Raw genomic sequence first — 22,593 nt, 5'->3', positions numbered from 1 at the left:
CACTGTCCACTCTACCTGTCAAAAAAAAAAAAAAACACTTTGTTATATGAAATGGACAAAAGGCCAGGGCCAGAGCTCACACATACCCAAATGAGACAAATGCTTTAAAGAAGTTCACGTTTTCTTTAATTCTAGAGCTGATTTGTACTTCCAGAAGAAAGTACAGTTCTAACAAGATGATAGCTTTAAAAATGTCATTTATAAGTATTTACAAACTATATTAAGACTAGCAGACTTGATGCATGACTATATGAATGAAGATTCAAAATTATTCAGATCTATTTAGCTTATTTAAAGGGCACTAAGACACCTGACTCAAAAGCTGTAGCACATGCCTTGTGGGGGAGGGGTAAACATTAGCCTGGAAAATGCAGAGAGTCATGCTCCAGTTCTGGCTCGGCCCCTATTTGGTTACCTTGGCAAGACTTTCTCTCAGTGTCTTCATTTCCTCATGAGGCAAGTGGTGTACACTTCGTGTTCTCTGAAATCCTTTCTTGCACTGTGATTCCAAGGGATCTTGCAGGTTCATCTTAGATGATATAAAACTCTTAGTCTGTTTATAATAAATCACTCGTGATGCATTTATTATAAGAAACAGTCCACACACGAAGTATGAATTATTAAAATGTTTTATTCCATATGTTTCAAGTCAGAAAAAATAATTCAGAACTGTGGCATTATAATTTTTAAAATAAAAGTAAGATGACCAGATTCAAAAAGTTTAGCATTAAACCTTAAAAAAAAATTAGAATGTTAAAACCAAAAAAGCATTTGACAGAGAAAGGGGAGGAAGAGAGAGAAGTTTCTCACAAAGCATGTTTCAGTTACTCTCTAACAACCGTGCACTCAGAATTTATAAACATAATTTACAGCTGAGGGAAAGTCCAGCCCAAATGTCCAAACACAGAGCCAAAAGGATTCTGAAATTCCTAGACACATATTGAGGAAGAGAAGAATTTTTCATTTCCCCATTCTCCTTGTCCCAAAAGGGATCATTATAAATTATGCATATAATATGGTAATATTTTATAGAAAATAAGTACTCAGATTAGTGAATATTTCTTCTTCAATTTGTTTTTTATAGCAGACATGTTAATTTCATTTTGAACATGGTATGCCAAATATCCTGAGCTTCCAGGAATGAAGTCATGTATCTCTCCAAGAAATTTCTTCATGGCATCAATTGATATATAACCTACAAAATAAAAAAGTCTATATATATATTTATTTTTAAAATCCTGTCATACTGTATGTTTTCTAATGTCATAGATTTATTAGTGCTGAGAGTTCTAGTGTTAACAGGCATGGTACTATGGAACAGACAGGCCTTAAAAATGTTATTATGTTAACCAATCAGGCCAGGTAAAACAACATCTTTCAGTCTTCACTAGGGTCCAGAAACACCCTCCCCCCATTTCTACTCCTCTATGAAATCCTCTCACTACTTGGTTAATGCCACTCTTAGGACCATTAGCTGCTGTTCTCACACTGGCCTTTATACTATCTTGTCTGTTTAAGTGTTTACAGGGGGTGATAACAGAATGAATCAAAGCCTTCACCAAACAGGCAAACAAATGCTACTACAGGGATATACTCGGCTCCCCACCCAGGAGATTGTGGCTTGAGAAATCACCCCATGCCAGTGTCGCCCCCATGTCAGCAGGAACTAGCTCTAAAGACAGGTAAAGCCATTGCCTGCAGTGCTGGCATCCCAAATGGGTGCCGGTTTGTGTCCTGGCTGCTCCACTTCCGATCTAGCTCTCTGCTGTGACCTGGAAAGGCAGTGAAAGATGGTCCAAGTCCTTGGGCCCCTGCACCCGTGTGGGAGACCCAGAGGAAGCTCCTGGCTCCTGGCTCCAGTTGGGCCCAGCTCTGGCCTTTGTAGAACCAAGCGGATGGAAGTCTCTCTCTCTCTCTCTCTCTCTCTCTCTCTCTGCCTCTCTCTCTCTCTGCCTCTCTCTCTCTCTGCCTCTGCCTCTCTGTAAGTCTGCTTTTCAAATAAATAAATAATCTAAAAAAAAAAAAAAAAAAAGACTGATCATCATCCCTCCATCCCCCTTTCCCTGGACTTTTGGGCCTGATATAATGCCATACAACAGTTGCTTAATAAAAAACAAAAGGGGGGAATGTTAGTAAAATGACACAGTCTTACCTGTGGCATGATCTATGCCCAGGCCACCATCCTCAGCTCTAGCCCTAGTTGTCGACATTGTTAGAAGCCAGGTGACCAAATGGCCCAACCACAGGTGTCGGTTCCACCCCCACCTAACAGAATTTGCTGCTCCTATTTCCCTGCCCCCTGCAAAGGTATAATAGGACCTGCTTACTGCACATGCGCCTTCTCTCCTGACCTTTCCCTCTTACTCCCTCGCCCTCTTCCCCTGGCCCATCAGCATTCCCCCACTGGACAATAAACCTTTCCTCTAAAAAAAAAAAAAAAAAAAGAGAGAGAGAGAGAGAGTTCTAGTGTTTTTAGAAAAGAAATACAAAGAAGAGTGAGAAAATTCTCCATAAAATTGGATAAATTATCAGGGAACACCCTTGTGGCCCCCACCCCATAACCTTCTCCTATCTTTTAAAGCACAGATACTTGATTAGCCACTTTGTTTACTCAGAGTGTGATACCTGGATTCAAACCAGAACATAAAAGTACCTGTATCTAAATAACTGGGAAATTGTTTGGCTTGGAGAGTGATCACTGTCCAAAAAGCTACTAAAAACAACAGCTCATCTTCCCTATTACAGCTGGCAACACGTCCCTGAACTGCTAACACTGATAACATTCTTTAGTGAAAAATTAATGGGGAAAGTGATATTACTGCCCAGTTAACAAAGATTATAAGTAATTTTGATGTCATTACTAATCTGAAATAGATATTAGTATCAAAAAAAAAAAAAAACAAAAAAACCCTGCCCAAATGGAAATAGCTTAAGGACTCAAATAATCTTAAGCAATAACTTGATAGCAATTGCTTACTATTTGAATGATTATATTTTATGTGTAATGCAAATGTTTGTGGTTTATACTAAAACCAAAATCTAATTTAAAAGTAAATAGTGTATGGAAAAAATTCTGGTAGAGTTCAAGAATAACTAAATTTAGACCACCACTACCAAAAAGATCAATAGCATATCTATGCATATAGTTTGTTTTAATAATAAATTCATGACAAATAAATTAGCTATGAATCCAACTATATAAAATCTATTAATATCTTTTTGAAAAAGATTTATTTATTTATCTGAAAGTTAGAGTTACAGAAAGAGAGAAAGAGAAAGGAGAGCGAGATCTTCCTCCACTGATTCACTCCCCAGATGGCTACAATGGCCAGGGTTAGGCCAAGCTAAAGCCAGGAGCCCAGGAGCTTCATCCAGGTCTCCCATATGAGTGGCAGGGGTCCAAACACTTGGGCCATCTTCTGCTGCTTTCCCCAGGCCATTAGTAGAGAGCTAGATCAGAAGTGGAACAGCTGGGATGCAAACCAATGCCCATATGGGATGCTGGCATCACAGGCAGCTGCTTTACCTGCTATGCCACAACACTGGCCCCAAATATCTTTAATGATATATTTGTCAGTGTCATTTAATTTACAGAATCTCTGCTATACTTTGTATAAGTTCATAATCTTTGCCTAATGGCAAAATAGCCATGTAAAATTAGTTAACAAATATCTTGATATAGAAAGACTTGACTTGCTGTATTCCATGTCTAAAAAATCCAGAAAAAGAGCTGCAATTAGCTCAGCTCAAGTCAAGTATTCAATTACAAAGCAACTCTTAGGAGTAGGAAACAAGCTCACATTTTAGAAAGTGTCCATTCCTGTGTAACCTAGATAAATTGGGAGGAAGAAGAGAGTTCCTAGGAAAGGCATTCTTGATAGACAATTCTAGATATGTCTGTGATAAACAGCCTCCCAGACGGCCCCAACAGATCCCCAACTCCTGGTATTCACAGATTTGTACAGTCCCCTTGAACAACAACACAGAAGTGATGGTTTGTCACTTCTGAGAGTAGGATATAAAAAGGTCAATGGATGCTATCTTGGGCACATTTTTTCTCATCCTTTTATTTCTCAGTACAAAAGAAGTTAGCCATGTTGTAAACAGCTCTTAAGGAGAGGCCCACCTGGTGAGGGGCTGAAGCTTGGGACCAAAACCCAGCTAGGACCCAAGGCCGGTCAACAACTATGAGTGAACTTTAAAGTGGAGTTTCCAGTCCCAGCTGTGCTTTGAAATGATTGTAGCCCAGCTGATAACTTGACTGCAACCTTATAAGAGGCTTTGAGACAAAGTACCCAGCTAGATACTACTAGATTTCTAACCTTAAGAAACTATGCAATTAATAAATGATCATTGTTTAAAGCTGCTGAGTTTTGGAACAATATGATTAACAGCCATAGATAACAACTATTATAGGTTCTCAACTTGCAATTATCAGAACTCTTGAGTATCTGCAAGGTATTTACAGTTGTTAGTAATTGTTTTCTTACTCTTATGTCACTCAATCAGAACTTCTTATCAAGGATGATAACTAATGACGTCAGAATGAGGGGATTTAATTCCAGTCAAAAGCAAAAAATATTAAAAACTTAATGTTTTAGGGTATATCTTGCAATGTCTGCAGACATGTTTACTTGTCACAAATGGGTAGAGAGGGGTACTACTAGCATCTATTGGGCAGAGGCTAGGGACACTGTTAAACATTCTACAACACACAGTACTGATGTTCACCCTGCCCCACCCAAACAGTTAATTATCTGGCCTAAAATGCCAATAGAGCCAAAACTAGGAGCCAATGTTCTAGGACATAGTTCCAACTTGTATTTTCTATAATCAAAGATCTCAATTCTATATCCAGAAATTTAACAGTCATTGAGTTGAACCCAACCCATTCTGAGGAAGAGACAGTCAAGTTGTAGTCATAAAAACTGATACCAAGCCTAAATTAGAACTCTAACTAAATATTTAACCAACACAAGCTGATTTTTTTCTAATAAGAAGTTATTCTGGGCCGGCGCTGTGGCTCACTTGGTTAATCCTCTGCCTGCGGCGCCGGCATCCCATATGGCCGCCAGTTCTAGTCCTGGTTGCTCCTCTTCCAGTCCAGCTCTCTGCTGTGGCCTGGGATAGCAGAAGATGGCCCAAGTGCTTGGGCCCCTGCATCCACATGGGAGACCAGGAAGAAGTATCTGGCTTCGGATTGGCGCAGCTCCAGCCATTTCGGCCATTTGGGGAGTGAACCAGCGGAAGGAAGACTTTTCTCTGTCTCTCTCTCTCACTGTCTAACTCTGCCTGTCAAATAAAAAAAATTAAAAATAAAAAATGAAGCTATTCTTTTCTGTACAAGTATTTGGGCATGATAAAAATGGGAAATATTTGTCATTTCACATAATACTAAAGACAAATTTCCTCTTAAAAAAGCTTTCTCCCAAGAAAGTGCTATTAAAATATTTAATGTAGAATATAAATAAAATAATTATTTCTAAACTATTTGTTTATTTATTTATTTGACAGAGTGATAAAGAGAGAAAGAGAGTGAGAAAGAGATCTTCCATCTACTAGTTCACTTCCTAAAAGTCTGCAATGAACAAGGTCAGGTCAGGCTGAAGCCAGGAGCCTGAAACTCCATACAGGGCTCCCATGTGGGTAGCAGGGTCAAAGTACTTGAGCCATCATCCACTGCTTCCCAAGTGCATTAGCAGGGAGCTGATTGGAAGGAGAGCATTTGGGACTCAAACTGGCACTCCTTGGTATTCCAATTTAAGCTGCATCACACATGGCAGCTTAACAGCTACACCAGCCCTGAAAGAATTATTAAGTTGAATAAATGAAAAGATCAGACATTTTTACTTTAACTCTACCAATAAAATTAGCAAGAGATTACTATAGGTTAAAATTAGAATCTAAAAAATTCTAATGATTATTTTTATGGTTCTTTTTAGTCTGTTTGTGTATAACATTAGCATGTCCTTTTGAACTGTCGGTTTCTTTATCCAGTAGCAAAACAAAGAGCAGTATTGTTACATATTCAAATGTATTTGTTGTGTGACTGACTTTAACATTTATCGTTGACCTTTTTAATGTGTTATTAGACATTTGGCAAGTCCAAATGAACTTTGGACATTTAATACCTGGTGATGAAGTTGCTTGAAGTAAAATCAATATCAGCAATATAGCACAACCATGATTTAAGACCCTACATTTTATCTGAAAGCTTAGGTCTAGGGCTAAATCTGGGCAGCAATCAATTGCTCCCAATCTTGGAACATAAGTACTTCTTAGTTCATTATCCTTTGCAGTCCACAGTTGTCTTCAGAGTACTGTGATAGATTTCTATTTTCATAACTGGGTAGCAAGTTTCTTTGATTTCTTTCAGACTCAGTCCAAAACTACACATTAAATGTTATTTTTAAAATGCTTTTACAAAGGCTACTTTCTATTACTTGAAAATGGTTAGAAGGCATTTGAAGTAATATGAAAGACTAGTCGTGGACTTGGAGTCAGAGATTGTTTTGATATGGCTAAATAAAGTGAAAATGATAAATGCAAAATTATTTTAAATGAATTTATAAAATCTACATTTTTTTAAATTCCTATTTTTAAAATTATTATCAATGACCCCACTGAATGCGACCCAGATCAGAGTATTCAATATCCACCTGACTCAGCACTATCTAAATTCCAGCGGCCACTTGGTCCCCTCAGTTCTACCTTGTCACTGTCAGACTCAGCTGTCTTCTCTTTATGTGGGGCACTAAGGTGGGAAAATGGGTGATCTGTGAGTAGGCTTCTGGGCATCTGTGAGCCTCTTTAAATTACAAGTAAAGTAGATGTGTTATGTTTGAATATGTATGTATGCTAGGGAAAGGGGCCTATGTTTTATCAGATTCTCAGAGGAAATTATGATTGAGGTTATATGTATAATGTAACTCCTAAATTAGGACACTTGAGAGTAAAAATTGATGCCAGAAAAGCAGGCATATACAGTGGCTATATTAGGGAAACAGAGGTGTGTGTTCACTCCACCTAGAGACCATCATTTTAGCACAGGGAATATGAGACTTACCCCTGGTAAGTCTGCAGGTCAGGTTATTTAATATACAAATGATGTTCCCTCTACAACCATGTATGACCGAGGCGGGGTCCACTTGTTAGGCCTTTGAAGTACAACAGCAGCTTTATTATATACAATATTCCCAGGGTTTACTCTAAATTTTCTTCTGACTTACCTGTTACCATGTTGTTCACTGGATAATTTTGAAGAGGGAAGTACATCTGCTTCTCTACAACTGGAGTCCTTGTAAAATCCTCTTCTGAGCTGTAAAATGAAACAAACAAAAATTCACATCTATGTTTGTTTTTGGTGGTCAGTTTTTGTTTTTGTTTTTGCACTTGCTTGGCAAGAGAGAACTTATTCTAAATAAAACATATTTATATAGCAATTTAAAGGCACTTTGATCTGATGTCAGTCTAATTGGATGAAAATGTTTATTGTAAATTTCTTTTGTGATTTAAGCTATATATAAGGGCCTACACAGATAGTTTTGGTTTTGGTCACTGCACAAATAAAGTATTTATTGAATATATAGAGAGTTAGGACTTTTTCTCAATATCTCTGAAAGTATAATAATTCAATAATACCTTATACTTAGTTAAAATACATACATTTGAGGGGTCTTCAAAAAGTCATGGAAATATATACGATAAAAAAACTGCCTGGATTTCAAATATAGCTTAAATTTCTTACAGTGAAATAAATTTATATTTTAATTCCGTTTCTCCATGGACCTCTTGAAATACCCCCATACATTTGCAATCTTAAATATAAAAAAAACTACAGTAGACTGTTTTATAAATGATCACCATATTTTTGTTATTTATCATTCAAGTAATTAACATTCTATTAAATAGTACTTCCATACTTTACCATAACAAATAAAAAATGATATCTGGGACAATTATGAGTTACAATAAGATTTTAAAAACATTAAGTTATGGTTAGTGTGGTTGTATAGTGTAACTAGCTATATTCTAAATTCTTAATTTAATTTTTAAAACATTAAAAAATTTACTAGGGGTTGACATTGTGGCATAGCAGGTAAAAGCCACCATCTGCAATGCTGGCATCTCTTATGGGTAATGATTAAAAACCTGGTTGCTCCACTTCCAATCAGCTCCTTGCTAATGTGCCTGGGAGGGCAGCAGAAGATGGCCCAAGTGCTTAGGCCTCTGTACCCAAGTGGAAGACCTGGAGGAAGCTCTGGGATCTTGGTTTGGCCTGGTCCAGGCCTGGCTATTGTGACTATTTGAGGAGTGAACCAGTGAATAGAAGATTTTTCTCTCTGTCTCTCTCTCTCTCTCTAGTTCTGCCTTTTAAATAAATAAATAAATCTTTAAAAAATTAACTAACAAAGTGATACATATCTATGGGGTACAATGTTACATTTCAATACATTTGTACAGTGTGCACTGATCAAATCAGGGCAATTAACATTTTCCTCTCTTCCTCATTACTTTATGATTGGAGCCTTGGAACTCTTCTCTTCTATTTGCTGAGAAAATACATAATAGGTTATTATGAACTGTAGTTACCCCACCATGTTGTGTAACACTAGGAACTTATTCCTTCTAACTCTCATTTGATAGCCATTATCCCATCACCTTCTGTCACTCTCCACCCCTCCCTGCCTCTAGTAATTACTGTTCTATGTTCAGATTGAGTTTTTTTCTAGCTTTGATATATGAAATAGAATATGCAATATTTGTCTCTATCTAGTTTACTTAACATAATGTCCTCAAGTTTCATTCACTTTGTGGGAAATAACAGGATTTCATTCTTTTTTATGGCTGAATAATATTTTATTATACATATATACCACATTTTCTTTAACCATTCATCTACTGATGGGCAACATTTTAGATTCTGTTTCTTGGCTATTCTAAATAGTATTGTAATAAACATTGTGGTGGAGGCATCCCTTTGATATAATGATTTTTTTTATCTTTTTTCTATCCAGCAGTGAGATTTCTGGATAACATAGCAGTTCTATTCCTAGTTTTTAAAGGAATTTCCATACTGTTTTCCATACTGGCTGTACTAATTTATAACTAATTCAAGATGGATCAAAGACCTAAATTTAAGACACGAAACAGTGAAATTGCTAGAGGAAAACACAGGGGATAGAATTGGTGAAGGCAATGATTTTTTGGATAAGACCCTAAAAGTACAAGTAACAACATTTAAGATAGACAAGTGAAGTTATGTCAAACTAAGAAGGTTCTGTACAGTAAAGGAAATAATCAACAGAGTGAAGAGAAAACCAACAGAACGGGAGAAAATATTTGCAAGTTATTTACCTAAGGATTAATATCCAAGATATATAAGGATCTCAAAAAACTCAACAAGGAAAATAACTAATCTACTTAAGAATTGGGCCAAGGACCTAAATAGACAATTCTCAAAAGAAGAAATACAAATGGCCAACAAATATATGAAAAAATACTCAATATCACTAGCCATCAGGGAAATGCAAATCAAAATCATAATGAGATACACCTCATCCCAGTTATTACCAAAATTTGTTATCAGAGGAGGATATGGAGCAAGGAGACTCATATACTATTGGTGGTAATGTAAGTTATATCCTAATTTTTTTAAAAAGTTACTTTAAAATTTCTACTTTATAATGGTCTCAAATAACATTTATTACATTTAGAAAACATTTACCCATTAGATAATACAATATGTAAACAAAAGCTTCAATGATAAAAAATGAATCTCCCCTAAATTTATTATCTCCCTAAAAATCTAAAATTATACTAATTGTTAATAATGGTTTTGTTTTTGAATTAAAAAAAGAGATTTCGTTTAAATTCTTTTAAAAGAAGCTATACCTCGGTTAAGATGAGATCCTACAAATAAAGCAAAATCGTATTCCCAGAAAAGTTAGGGACTAAACTCATTTATATATATATATATATATATAAAATAGGAATGCAAATTTGTTTAACCTTTTTTGAAGACAATTTGTCAAGAGCTATCAAGGATAAAAATGTATATACCTTTTGACCTAGTAATCCCTCTTCCCTGAAATAATTCTACAGACATACTTGTAGCAAAAGTCCATTAAAGTAAGGGACTACTTGAATAAACCATGGTGAATTCGTACAATGGAATACTACATAGTACAAAAAGAAAAGAACTCTTTATGTAGTCATATGGAATGAAATTCAGCATAAATTATCAAACAAAAAGAGGCAAGGTGAAGAACAGTATTCATGGTGAGAAAATGGAGAAACAAAAGTATATTTAGATGAATTTGTTAATAAATGTACATATATTGGTTGCCTCTGGGAAGGGAACTGGCTCTCCAGTAGCCAATATTTTTTTCATGGTATCTCCTTTTATATATATTGGATTTTGAATCCCCTAAGTATATTATCTAGGAAAGATAATTAAAATTTCAAAACAAAAATAGTAAGTAGGTATCAATAGCTAAGGAAAATATTTTTATAGCATAATGAGGGCTTTATTGTATCAGATTTTAAAATACATAAAAAGTTATATAATTTAAAGGAATATTGTATTGATATAAAAATAGATCCACAAATTAACAGACTAAAGCAAATAGTCTAAAATAATTTTCATATACAAAAAAGACAAAAAGAAATAAAACATAATAACTTTTTAAAAAACTAGTAGAAATTTGTGAAACAAAACTAAATTTAGATCCTCAACTCATATACCAAAATAAATGTCTGTACAATTTAAAACCCATTTGCTCTCCAATGGGAAAGGATTTTGCTGAACAAGGATACAAAAGAAGAAATTATAAATGAAAAGTGATTAATTTAATGATATAAAAATTTTAAATGTGTTTTTCCAAAGCACAATAAGCCAGACAACAAACTGAGGATACAACTTGACAACTGGCAAAAGGATAATATATGTATTGTTATACATAGACAAGTTGATAAGAAAATTAGTTAGATCCCCAATAGAAAGTATAGAGATAAAAGCAAAGAACCAACAGAAAAGGAAATGTAAAAGGCTAACAAATGTAAAAAGTTCAAATGTATTACTGATCATCAAAGATGCAAATTAAAATAAGATGCCATTTTTTACCTATTAAATTAGCACAAGATTTCTTGTTAGTATTCAAAATATTGATGAGGAATGATAAGATAAACACTGGTGGTATTTTAAATTTGCACTTTTGTGGGAAGCAACTGTCAATATGCATCATGACCTTTAGAAATATTCAGATCTCTTAATACCATATATTCCACATCAGAAAATTCACATGAAGAAAATAATCTAAAAAGTCGAGCAACATTTATTAATGTTTATAGTTTTATTTTTAATTGACAAACAATAGTTTGTACATATTTATGTGGCACAAATGATAGAGCTAGATTTTTCTTTAAAAGATGTTCATGAAGATGTCATAAGAGCAACACATTATTAAAAAATCATAAAAAGATGGTTAAACAAACAATAAAATGAAATATCATATGCAGTCATTGTAAATTATAATAGAAAATAAGGTTTTTCATTGGGGAACTGCCTATAGAATGTTAAATGGAAAATCAAGAGATAAACTATGCAGTATGACCTCAACTCTACTAATATGTGTATTAGTAGAAAACTGTCAAGAAACATACTAACGTTGATGGCAGTTATCTCTGAGTAGTGGAATCATCTTGTAATTTAAATTTTCTTTATTCTTTTCAAAATTTTCCATTTTGACAAATTACATGCATCACATTTATAATAACATAGTAACTCTTAAAAAACAAAGCAAAAATCCATACAATTTTCAGAAGATTTGGGGAACACTTCAGGAAGGGAGAATAGCAGCAAATAAAAATTTATAGTCTGGATCTGCTAGACTTGGTTTCAAATTCATCTCCACTCCTTAGATGAATAATGGATAAATTATCTAGCTCTTGGGGCCAGTGCTGTGGCACAGCAGGTTAAGCAGCCATCTGCGATGCCGGCATCCCATATGGGCGCTAATTCAAATCCCAGCTGCTCCATTTCTGATACAGCTCCTTGCTAATGCACCTGGGAAAGCAACAGAGGGTGCCCCAAATGTTTGGGCCCCTGTACCCACATGGGAGGCCAAGATGAGGCTCCTGGCATTTTGGGGAGTGAGCCAGCAAATGGAAGATCTCTCTCTGTCTCTCTATAACTCTGACTTTCAAATAAATAAATCTTTTAAAAAATTATTTAGTTCTCTAAATCTGTTTCTTCAATTGTAAAATATAGCTAACATTATTTATCTATCCCATAAAGTTGTGAGAATCAAAAGAAATACTGTGAACTGTTTAGCAAACAAGTATTTTGTATTTAGCAAGCGTTCAGTAACAGTTCACCACTTAGTACATATTCAATACTTAGTACATATTCAATATCACTAATAGTAGTATGCCAACAAAAAATGCTTCATGTGTTGGGGGTGGGGGGTTGGGAAACAGGATATATTTTATCTGTGTTCACACTGCACCCTCTGGTGGTTTCACAAAGAAAGACTCTAAGCAGGCATCTGCCTTCCTAAGATGTATTTATTCATATCCTTTGTCTATTTTTGGTATTTTTATTAGATTAGATGTATTTTCCCCAGATTTATAAAAACCTCTTTATAACATTAAGGAAATTAGACTTTATAGAAAAAAGATAGAAAAAAACTATTAATTTCTATATTGAAAACAATTATTTAATCATTTTTATTTCAGCAACTAAATTCTTTTTTTAAAAAAAGATTTATTTATTTGTTTGAAAGGTAGAGCTACAGAGAGGCAGAGGCAGAGAGAGAGAGGTCTTCCATCCATTGGTTCACTCCCCAGTTGGCTACAGTGGCCGGAGCCAAGCCAATCTGAAGCCAGGAGCTCTTCCATGTCCCCCACGTGGGTGCAGGGACCCAAGCACTTGGGCCATATTCTGCTGCTTTCCCAGGCCATAGCAGAGAGCTGGGTCAGAAGGGAAGCAGCCACGACTCGAACCAGTGCCCAAATGGGATGCTGGCACTGCAGCCGGCGGCTTTACCTGCTATGCCACAGTGCCGGCCCCCTAAACTCCATTTTAAATAACTGATGTCCCCTATGAATGTTTGAAAGCCCAACTGAATTAGAACTAAATTATTAATAAGTCTGTAAGAGACTGGCCCCAAGACAATGCTGTCTGGGTTTGCTTGTCTTTTTAAATTTAATTTCTTAAACTGAAGTAGTCACATTACAAAACAATTTGGAACAGAAGAAAGAAATCAGTTACAACCTTCAAATTACTGCTAACATTTTGTATAATTCCTATTTGGATATATAAATATATTTTAAAGATTTATTTATTTATTTGAAAGACTGAGTAGAGGGAGAGGGAGAGACACCTTTCATCTGCCAGTTCATTCCCTAAATGGCTGCAAAGGCCATGCCTGGACCAGGCCTGATCCAGGAACTGAATCTGGGAGCCTGGAACTCTACCCAGGTCTCCCATATGGGTGGCAGGGTCCCAAGCACTTGGTCCATCCTCCACTGCCTCCTAAGGAGCATTAGCTGGAAGCTGGATCAGAAGTGGAGCAGCCAGGGCTCAAACAGGCACTCATAGGGGATGCTAGTATCTCAGGCAGTAACTTAACCCACTGGCACCACAATGCCAGTCCTTTTTAAAGAGTAGCATAACTGTTATCATAACACACATAATCTTGGTTTCCTTTCTGCAGAGATAGTACAGCAGAGTAGTTACATGCAGAGGCGCTGAAGTTGGATTGATCCAGGTCCAATCCTACTTCTCCTCAATTAAACTTTGTATGATTTTGGGCAAATGACTGAAATATTTTAATCCTAAATATCTTTCTCTATAAAGTGAGATTGGTGATAACAATATCAATCTCATAGAAAGAGAGTGAAAATGAAATGAGATAAGCATGCAATAAGTGCCCAAAGATATCTACGTGGAGTTGAATATCAATATAGTATATGAATTCAATACCTTTTGGACAATTCTTTTTTGTCCTCTGTTGCTAGTCCACTGCTTTCACTAAGACATTTTATTTCTTTTGATGTTACTTCATCATGCTGTAGATAGTAAAAGAAAGCACATTTCAAAATTCAACACACTAGCAAGCCAATTAATATTTGAAAAAAGGAAACTGGCTATAAAAATATTTATATATTTATCATTATATCTAGTTTGGTAGATGTACACAAGCATAATGTACTATATATTTTTAGAGGTACATAAAGATGAGAATTTTAAAGATATCAGCTGTGGTTGTATTAAATGTTGATAGATTTAATTGCCTTTCATTTTTGAAATTTTCTCTAACATGGTCATATTACATTTTTAAAATTTATTTATTTGGAAGACAGAAACAGGGAAAAACACAGAGATATGAGACAAAGAGATTTCTCATCTGTTGATTCACTCCCCAAATGCCTGCAACAGCCAGGGGTGAGCCATGCCAGGCATTCTGATATATGGGGCATCTTAACTGCTGCACCAGTCATAAAAAATAAGAAAACAAAGCAAAAAGAAGTGTTACTAATTTTCTTAAAATTCCTGACTTAAGGATTTCAGGGCTTTCTGTGAGCTACAAATAAAAAATAGGAAGTATGCTGAACAAATTGACAACTAAAAATGACAGTGAAATATTTAACTGGGAAGTTCTGAAAGAACTTTGGTATATTAAGCTTTTCAAAAAGGTTTGTGAAAGTGGATTTGATATGGGTACCTATCATATAATCTATTTACTTAATATGCTATTGGGTAATTTTTATATTTTGGTCATAAATCTATTCCAAACAATGATAATGCTTCCCAAATTACTTTCCAGATTTACCCTTGTTACTGCCATTCCATAAAGTACCTTTTACTTACATGTTCTGTGGTACATTATTATAATTAGCTAGGATTCAATATCAATCAATACTTTGAAAAAATTGACAAAATCCTTTATTGTGTAACAATATAATTTCTAGAGTCAATAAAAGTATGCTGTACTTTTTTTTAGTAGAAAAATCACTGGGTTGTATTGAAGAACATATGTAGAGAAGAAAATTTGATTCTACTTTCCTAGCTATGAAACTAAAAGATGTCTTTTCTCTTTACCTCAGTTTTCTCATTCATAAAATTAATTAAATTAATGATCTTTAAAGTCCTTTTGAACTCTGCAGTTCTGCTATATGTAATAATTATTATCAAATAATAACCATCCAATCACCACTTATGTTCCTAAAACACTGTGATAAGCCAAGGATTAGGTATTTTATTTTCTTTCTTTTTAAAATTCTTATTAAGGATTAGGTATTTCCACCCTTAGTAAAACTTACTATTACCTCCTCACCAAAAATCATGAAATAACTATTATTTTTAGATGATAAACATTTTGGTAAGAAAAAAATGAATTAATAAAAGGAAAATAATATATAAGCTAATTTCTTGGATATATTATAAAAATTTTCTCCCTTATTGTGAAACATTTGAAGTTTATTGGAAAGTTAAATTGTACAATAAGTACTATATACTTTTTTTTTTTTTTTTTTTTACAGGCAGAGTGAACAGTGAGAGAGAGAGAGAGACAGGTCTTCCTTTGCCGTTGGTTCACTCTCCAATGGCCGCCGCGGCCGGCGCGCTGTGGCACCAGCGCGCTGTGGCACCGGCACACCGCGCTGATCTGAAGGCAGGAGCCAGGTGCTTCTCCTGGTCTCCCATGCGGGTGCAGGGCCCAAGGACTTGGGCCATCCTCCACTGCACTCCCGGGACATAGCAGAGAGCTGGCCAGGAAGGGGGGCAACCGGGACAGAATCCGGCGCCCCGACCGGGACTAGATCCCGGTGTGCCGGCGCTGCTAGGCAAAGGATTAGCCTATTGAGCCGCGGCGCCTGCTAGTACTATATACCTTTAACCTAGATTTATATTTTCCCCACCTTGAGTGCCCTTTCTTTCTTCATTTTTGCTGAACCATTTGAAAACATTTGCAGATATCATACCATTTCCACTTCTTAAAACTAGAATGCATTTTCTTTAAAAATATACTCTTTCATCTTTACAATACCACTCTCACACTAAAGAAAATTAATGTTAATTCAAGATCACCTAATTTATAGCCGGTGGTTAAATTTTCCCCAAAATGTCTTTTACACTTTTTTTTAAGTTAAAAAATATCCAGAATCCAGTCAAGGTTTATATATCACATCTAAGTATTATTTCTCTTAATCTGGAACAGACCTTCTGTCTTTTTAAATTAATTAATTTTAAATTCATTTGAAAGGGGGAGAGAGAGAGAGAGAGAGAGAGAGAGATCATCCACCTGCTGGTTTACTCCCCAAAAACCCACATCAGCTGAGGCTGGGCCAGGCCAAAGCTTGGAGGCAGTAACTCCATCTAGGTCTGCCATCTGGGTGGCAGGGACCCAAGTAGTTGAGCTATTATTTGCACATTAGCAGGGAGCTACAATGGAAGTAGAAGACAATCTCAAGAACTCTGATATGCAATGCAGGTATCTCAACTGGTGGCTTAACCTACTGCACCATAATGCCTATCCCTGCCTATCCCTCTCCTGTACTTTTTTTTTTTACAAAAAAAAATTTTTTTTTTTTTGAAGATTTATTCTATTTGTTTGAAAGACAGAGTCACAGAGAGAGGTAGAGACAGAAAGAGAGAGGTCTTCCGCTGGTTCACTCCCCAGATGGCGGCAACGGTGGGAGCTTCGCCAATCCAAAGCCAGGAGCCAGGAGCCAGGAGCTCCTTCCGGGTCTACCATGTGGTTGCAGGGGCCCAAGCACTTGGGCCATCTTCTACTGCTGTCTCAGGCCATAGCAGAGAGCTGGATCGGAAGTGGAGCAGCTGGGACTAGAACCAGCACCCATATGGGATGCTGGCACTTCAGGCCAGGGCTTTAACCCACTGAGCCACAGCCCCAGCCCCCAATATTAAATTCTGGATTTAATATTCTGATTGTTAACCACAATTAGACTCAGGTTAAGCATTTTGAGCAAGAATACTACATAGATAGCACTGTGTACTTATTAAATATTATATCAGCCTTGACATAATGTGAAGTTGTTCCAATACATGTGATACAAAGTCTGATCAGTTGGTTAACATGGTGTTTGTCAAATCTCTCCATTGTAAAGATCATTGTTTGCCTTAGTAATTAGTAAGTAATCTGTGAATGATAATTTGAAATTGTGGTTTTAGAATCCATTAATGACCTTGGCCTAAATCAATTCTTATATTTGGGGCTACACAATGGAGATTTTCTATTCTACCATCCTTTCTATATTTATTAGCTGCTATTATTCTGCAGTGGAAAACTTTCCTTATCCCACCTTTTTTTCTACCTTCCTTTATCCCTCCTGCTTTTGGAGTATCACTGTGGACTCATGGATCCTTTTTATTTAATGTATTATAATCTATAGTTGTCATTATCCCTTTTTGATATGCAGAGTATCCCAAATTTGGCTACTGTACAAAGATTTTGAAGTCAAAACTGTAAGTAGGGGCTGGCATTTGGTGCAGCAATTAAAGACACTGCTTGGGACACCTGCATCCATTATCAGGTGCCTGGGCTCAAATCCTGGCTCCATTTCCAATTCTAGCTTTCCACTAATGTGCACCCTATGAGCCAGCAGGTGATAGCTGAAGTACTTCGGTCACTGCCACCCACATAGGACACCTAGCTCCTGACTTCAGCCTGGCTACTCTGAGTACAGACAGTAGATGAATGATCTCTCTCTCACCTCTCTCCCTCATCCCTCTCTCTCTCTCTCTCTCTCTCTCTCTCTCTCTCTCTCTCTTTTCCCCCTTTCAAATAAATGCTTTTTTTAAAAAAATAGGTAAATTTGAGTCAGGATGACAAAAGCTAAAATAGCTGATTTTCAGTATTGTACACACTTATTGAGGACTGTTACTCAAAACATTTAACAAATGGCACATCACAGCAATTAATCAGAATCTACACTGGCAGTAAAGAACTGGTAAGTATCATGTACCTAAAACTCTCTTAATATTGCTATCAGAAGCAAATTTTCCACTTTTTATATGAATACTAACATTTATATAAAAATACTTCATGTACTACTATAAAAACAATGTCAAAACAGATAATATTCAATAAAAGCATGACCTTAATTCCTTAATCTGGCTCATGATTGCTAACATGTCACAAGCAAAAATTTTTTAAATTACATTGTTTTCTGAAAACTTTGAAACTGAATTCTAATCAAGAACCTTAATTTACTCTTACCTTTTCTGTCAGAAAATGTTGGTCTTGTTCCCAAATAAAACTACCAATTTTTCTTCTTATTTCTGTGGTAAGAAAAACAAATCCCATACTATTTTTCAAAAGTAGCTTTATAAAATCTTCTGACTTTTGTTGAAGTTTGAAATTTCTAAGTCAGTGTTACTCCATTTGCATCAACCTATGACACTTATTAAAATGCAGATTCCTGTTGAATCAGATCATTTCAGAAATTTGCTTTTCTAGCATTCCAATGTATTATGAAAATCACTGTTGCTTTTTCTCTTGGAATACATTTCTTCATTAGATATCAGTGTCTGTATTAGGCAAACAATTGTCCAATCAAAATAAAGTGTAAAACTGCTGAGCTTGCAGATCAGAGATCCTTAAGAATTAATTTATTTACTAAGAAAAGAATAGAAAAGCAATATGTCTAGTAGGTAGGGGAGTGCAGGAATTCTGCAGTATTGAGCAAGTCAATCAAAGGACTATGTCATCATCCTAAATCAATGCTCTCAAAAGTTTGTACAGGATCCACTGAAGTACAATGAGGGTAATATTACTCCAGACCTCCACTGTCCAGGATGGCAGCTACTAGCTACATTTGGATATTGAGTGCTCAAAATGTGTGGTGAATCCAAATTGAGATGTGCTGCTGTAAGTATAAAATAAACACTGTATTTCAAAGATTTAGTATCAAAAATATATGACAATATTTTGGATATTCAAGGGTACTTCAGAAAGTCTGGAAAAGTAGAATTAATTTATTTTAGTGCAAATTTCTTTTTAAATTTCAATTTATTTGTCATTTTATTTGAAAGACAGAGACAGAGATCTTCCATCCTCTGGTTCACTCCTCAAATGCCCATAACAGCCAGGGCTGGGCCAAGCCAAAGACAGGAGCTCAGAACTCCATTGTGGTATCCCACATGGATGGCCAGGAACCTGAGAATTTGAGCCATAATCTGCTGCCTCCTATGATACACATTAGCAGGAAGCTGGATCAGAAGCAGAGAAGCCAGGCCTCAAATCAGATACTGTGACATGGGATGTCAGTGTCCCAAGTGGTATCTTAACTGCTTGTACCACAAATCTGGTCCTTCGGTGCAAAAAAAAAAAAATTCTATCATGGTTTTTTTCATAATACACATTTTCCATAAACTTTTTGAAGAACCTTCTATTAGGTTAAGTAAAACATGTTTTAAAAATTAATTTCACTTATTTTTATTTTAAATAAATATTTATTTAATTTATTTGAAAGGCAGATAGAAGGGTGGGGAGAGAGAGAGAGAGAGAGAGAGATGGATTTTCCATCTGCTGGTTCACTCTGCGAATGGCTGCAACTACCAGTGCTGGGCCAGGCCAGAGCCGGGAGTCAGGAGCTTTTTCTGGGTCTCCTACATGGGTAGCAGGGGCCCAAGCACTTGGGCCATTCTTTGTTGCCTTCCCAGGCACATTAGCAGGGAGCTGGCTCAGAAGCAGACTCGAGCTGGCACCCATATGGGATGCCAGTACTGCAGATGGAGGTTTTAACCTTCTACACCACAGTGCCAGCCCCTATTTTTTAATATGATTACCAGAAAGCTTTAAATTCATATGGGGTTCATACTGCTCTAGGTGGATACAAATGCATACTTTTTATTTTTTAAAAGTAGCTTGCTTTTATTTAAAGCAGATTTTTAAGGATTTAAAAACATGTTAATATAAGATGCTAAACATAAAAGGAATGATAATTTAAAATCAAATCAGTTAGTCATTTTACAGTATAAGCTCCTTGAAGGTAGGTATTCACTGATTTGTCAATCTTTTTTTAATAAACCAATTCTCCCTACTAGTAATTAATTAACTTGCATAAATCACTTAGAGCAATTTAGTGTTATAAGTTACAAACAGGTCTCACAAGACAGCAACTATGGAAGAAACTCAATATTTGCAGTTTCTAAAAGCTCTTCTACAGAAATATTTTTCAAGTTTTTTTTAAATACTCTTTTATTTGGGAATTTGTACTCTGCTTCAATCTGTCTTTATGAAGATGTACATTTACCTATTGGTAGATGATACACATTAAGAATTGGACAATAAAGTAAATCGTACAAAAGTGGAATGTTTAAAGTTAACCCAGAAAAGAGGGGTAGGATTTGGACCAAAGAATAGGATAAGCAGTGAAAATTGAAAAAAAATCACTCTCAGAAACAGCTCACTTACTTATTTACTTGCCCTTCCAACTTCATTGGGTTGCTGAAATAATATGAAAGTACTTCCAAAAGGAAAAATACAATATGGGTATTATTCCCATTATATATTGTATATTGTAATATGGGTCTATTATCATAGCAAATACTTATTTAAATGTCAGAAGAAAATTTCAGAAAAATAAGAAGTTCAAAACTGGAAAAGGATACATTTATTAAATGCTCACTACATGTCAGACACCTTAACATATTATTAAATTTTATCCTCAAAACAACCCGGGAGAATTTTAAAAACTTGTTAAAAGTTCACAGACTAGAAAGTGCTGATTCCAGTCAGTGAGCACTTTAAGGGCCAGAACTGCACCAGTCTTATTCACAACAGAATCCCTAGCACCTAGGTTAAAACATGACATCTTGGAGGAGCTCAATGAATCTGTGAAAGAACAATAAAGCCAGGATATACACTTAAGGCAACCTGATCCAAAGTATATGCTTTTCTCACTTATACTAAATGATACCAAACTGAAAAATTTCTGACTGAGGACAAAGATCAGAAAGTTGGATTTGACTGCCTAACAGGAATTGGTTGAATGATGTTTGCTAACCTTTTTGCAGGCATGCAGGAGGAAGCATGAAATGACCTAAAGGCACTGAGCTTTTAATTTCAGCACTGGCTACTGCAGAGAGATAGCAGGCATGAAAAACCGTAGCATTATCTTCTATGTAATCAAGGCTCTGATAAATTCTAGGAGAAAGAAAGAAAACCTTTTAGGTTATAAAATAAGCAAAAAAATGTATTCAAACTTTTGAAAGAAAGAATAAACCACTGATATAGGGGACAGTTACATTAAAGGATACATGTACATTTATTCTGGTCCTTTCTTGTTTTTGTTTTTGTTTTTGTTTTTTTCGGGCAAAGGGATAAAAACATATAGCCTATGATATTACTGTTTTGGGGGCTAAAATCCAGGCAGATTTCAACTTTAGAGATTTAGTAAATGTTTACTTGAATTTAGACCTAAAATGTTACTATTTACTGGTCATCATCAATGGATGGAGAGCCAGTAACCTATGGGTTTTATCCACAGTCCTTGCTATAAAGAGGAATCAACCACTTCTGAGGTGTGGTAAGGGAAACCTTCACATAGAAAAAGCAGTGTCTTTCCTGGACCTGTAAAACGCACAACAAGAAAAAAAAAAGGGGGGGGGGTGGTAGGGGAAGATGCATGGAGGCGCGATAAGGCGAGATGGGGCTGACTGGACTATGAACAGCACAAGAAACACTGGGAAAGAAACCAGGCAGGCACTAGCCAAGGTCCAAGTCTGTAGGCAGTCAGCAGGGGAGGGCAGACGGTGGGCAGGAGAGCTGTGACTGGGCTTCTGCTTTGTATGAAGGGGTCTGCCGGGGACAGACTCCCGGCGGGGTAACCTCTGGGAAGTTGCTGTGAAAGTCTGCACAAGAGGTAAGGGTACCACTAGGGCGACAGCAGGGAGGATGCTTGGGGGGAAAGCTCGTTATTCGAAAAACATGGAGGTTTTACGTTTGGGGGACACAGGCTCTGGGGCAGGTATGAGGGGACACAACTCCTGGTTTAGACGTATTATGTTTGAGGGACCCTCGGGAAACACGCGCCCCGGAGACCAGGCTGGGAGGCCATGAGACTGAGGTGGACAGGCAAGGGGAAAGCTTTCTGTGTTCTCTCTCACGCGGAGGACTGAGAAGGCGCTCGCTTCCGGTCTCAGTCCACCAGCGCTAGTTGTTAGTGGGCTGCAACTTTTGCGCCCGACTCCGGACTCATCCCGACGCACAGGCGCTGCCGGGTGGCCCTCAGTACCTCATTGTGTCTGGGTGCGAGGCATCGCAGCTGAATAAGAAGTTGGCCGCCTGAGCGTCGCTGATTGTCCCTCCCTCGGCCACTGTGGAGGCAAGAGCACAGGGTGAGCCCTAGCAAGTACCCTGGTGCACCCCTCACCCGACCCTTCTGGCCGGCTTCCTACCCCAGAACTGCCTCAGGTCCTGGCTGACACTGCGGCAGAACCAACCGCGCTGCCCTTGAAACATGGCGGCGGCGTTCGCTGTGAGAACATGGGGCGGGACCCGGGAGCTGAGGCTGATGATTGGTCCCAGCTCTGAAGCCGGGCTCCATGATTGGCTTCTAAGA

The 22,593-nt window shown here is 36.8% G+C and overlaps 1 protein-coding gene across 1 annotated transcript; it reads right to left on the bottom strand.

The window, feature by feature from the left end:
* Window positions 1-507: 507 nt before the first annotated feature.
* TERB2 (telomere repeat binding bouquet formation protein 2) lies at window positions 508-22,513 on the bottom strand. Its single transcript, XM_002717749.5, has 7 exons — window positions 22,430-22,513; window positions 22,267-22,348; window positions 21,037-21,176; window positions 18,246-18,307; window positions 13,988-14,073; window positions 7,230-7,318; window positions 508-1,195 (listed from the first exon to the last, which is right to left on the bottom strand). Exons 1-7 carry the CDS (start codon window positions 22,491-22,493, stop codon window positions 1,044-1,046), a joined length of 675 nt encoding a protein of 224 aa, XP_002717795.1. The 5' UTR covers window positions 22,494-22,513; the 3' UTR covers window positions 508-1,043.
* Between the last annotated feature and the right edge of the window lie 80 nt (window positions 22,514-22,593).

Source organism: Oryctolagus cuniculus, chromosome 12 (genome assembly GCF_051225735.1).
Source record: "Oryctolagus cuniculus isolate XC-2025 breed Fujian yellow rabbit chromosome 12, ASM5122573v1, whole genome shotgun sequence".
Lineage (NCBI taxonomy): Eukaryota > Metazoa > Chordata > Mammalia > Lagomorpha > Leporidae > Oryctolagus > Oryctolagus cuniculus.
Note: the sequence above shows the minus strand (reverse complement) of the source record. Positions and strands in the feature narration are given on the sequence as shown.

Bases quoted from the DNA above. Each gene is read 5' to 3' on its own strand.
- TERB2 (XM_002717749.5), bottom strand. From the start codon at position 22,493: ATGTTTCAAGGGCAGCGCGGTTGGTTCTGCCGCAGTGTCAGCCAGGAC. The intron at 21,177-22,266 runs GTACTGAGGGCC...TCTTTCTCCTAG, and splicing joins TCGCACCCAGACACAATGAG to AATTTATCAGAGCCTTGATT. The intron at 18,308-21,036 runs GTTAGCAAACAT...TTCTTACCACAG, and splicing joins TCCTGCATGCCTGCAAAAAG to AAATAAGAAGAAAAATTGGT.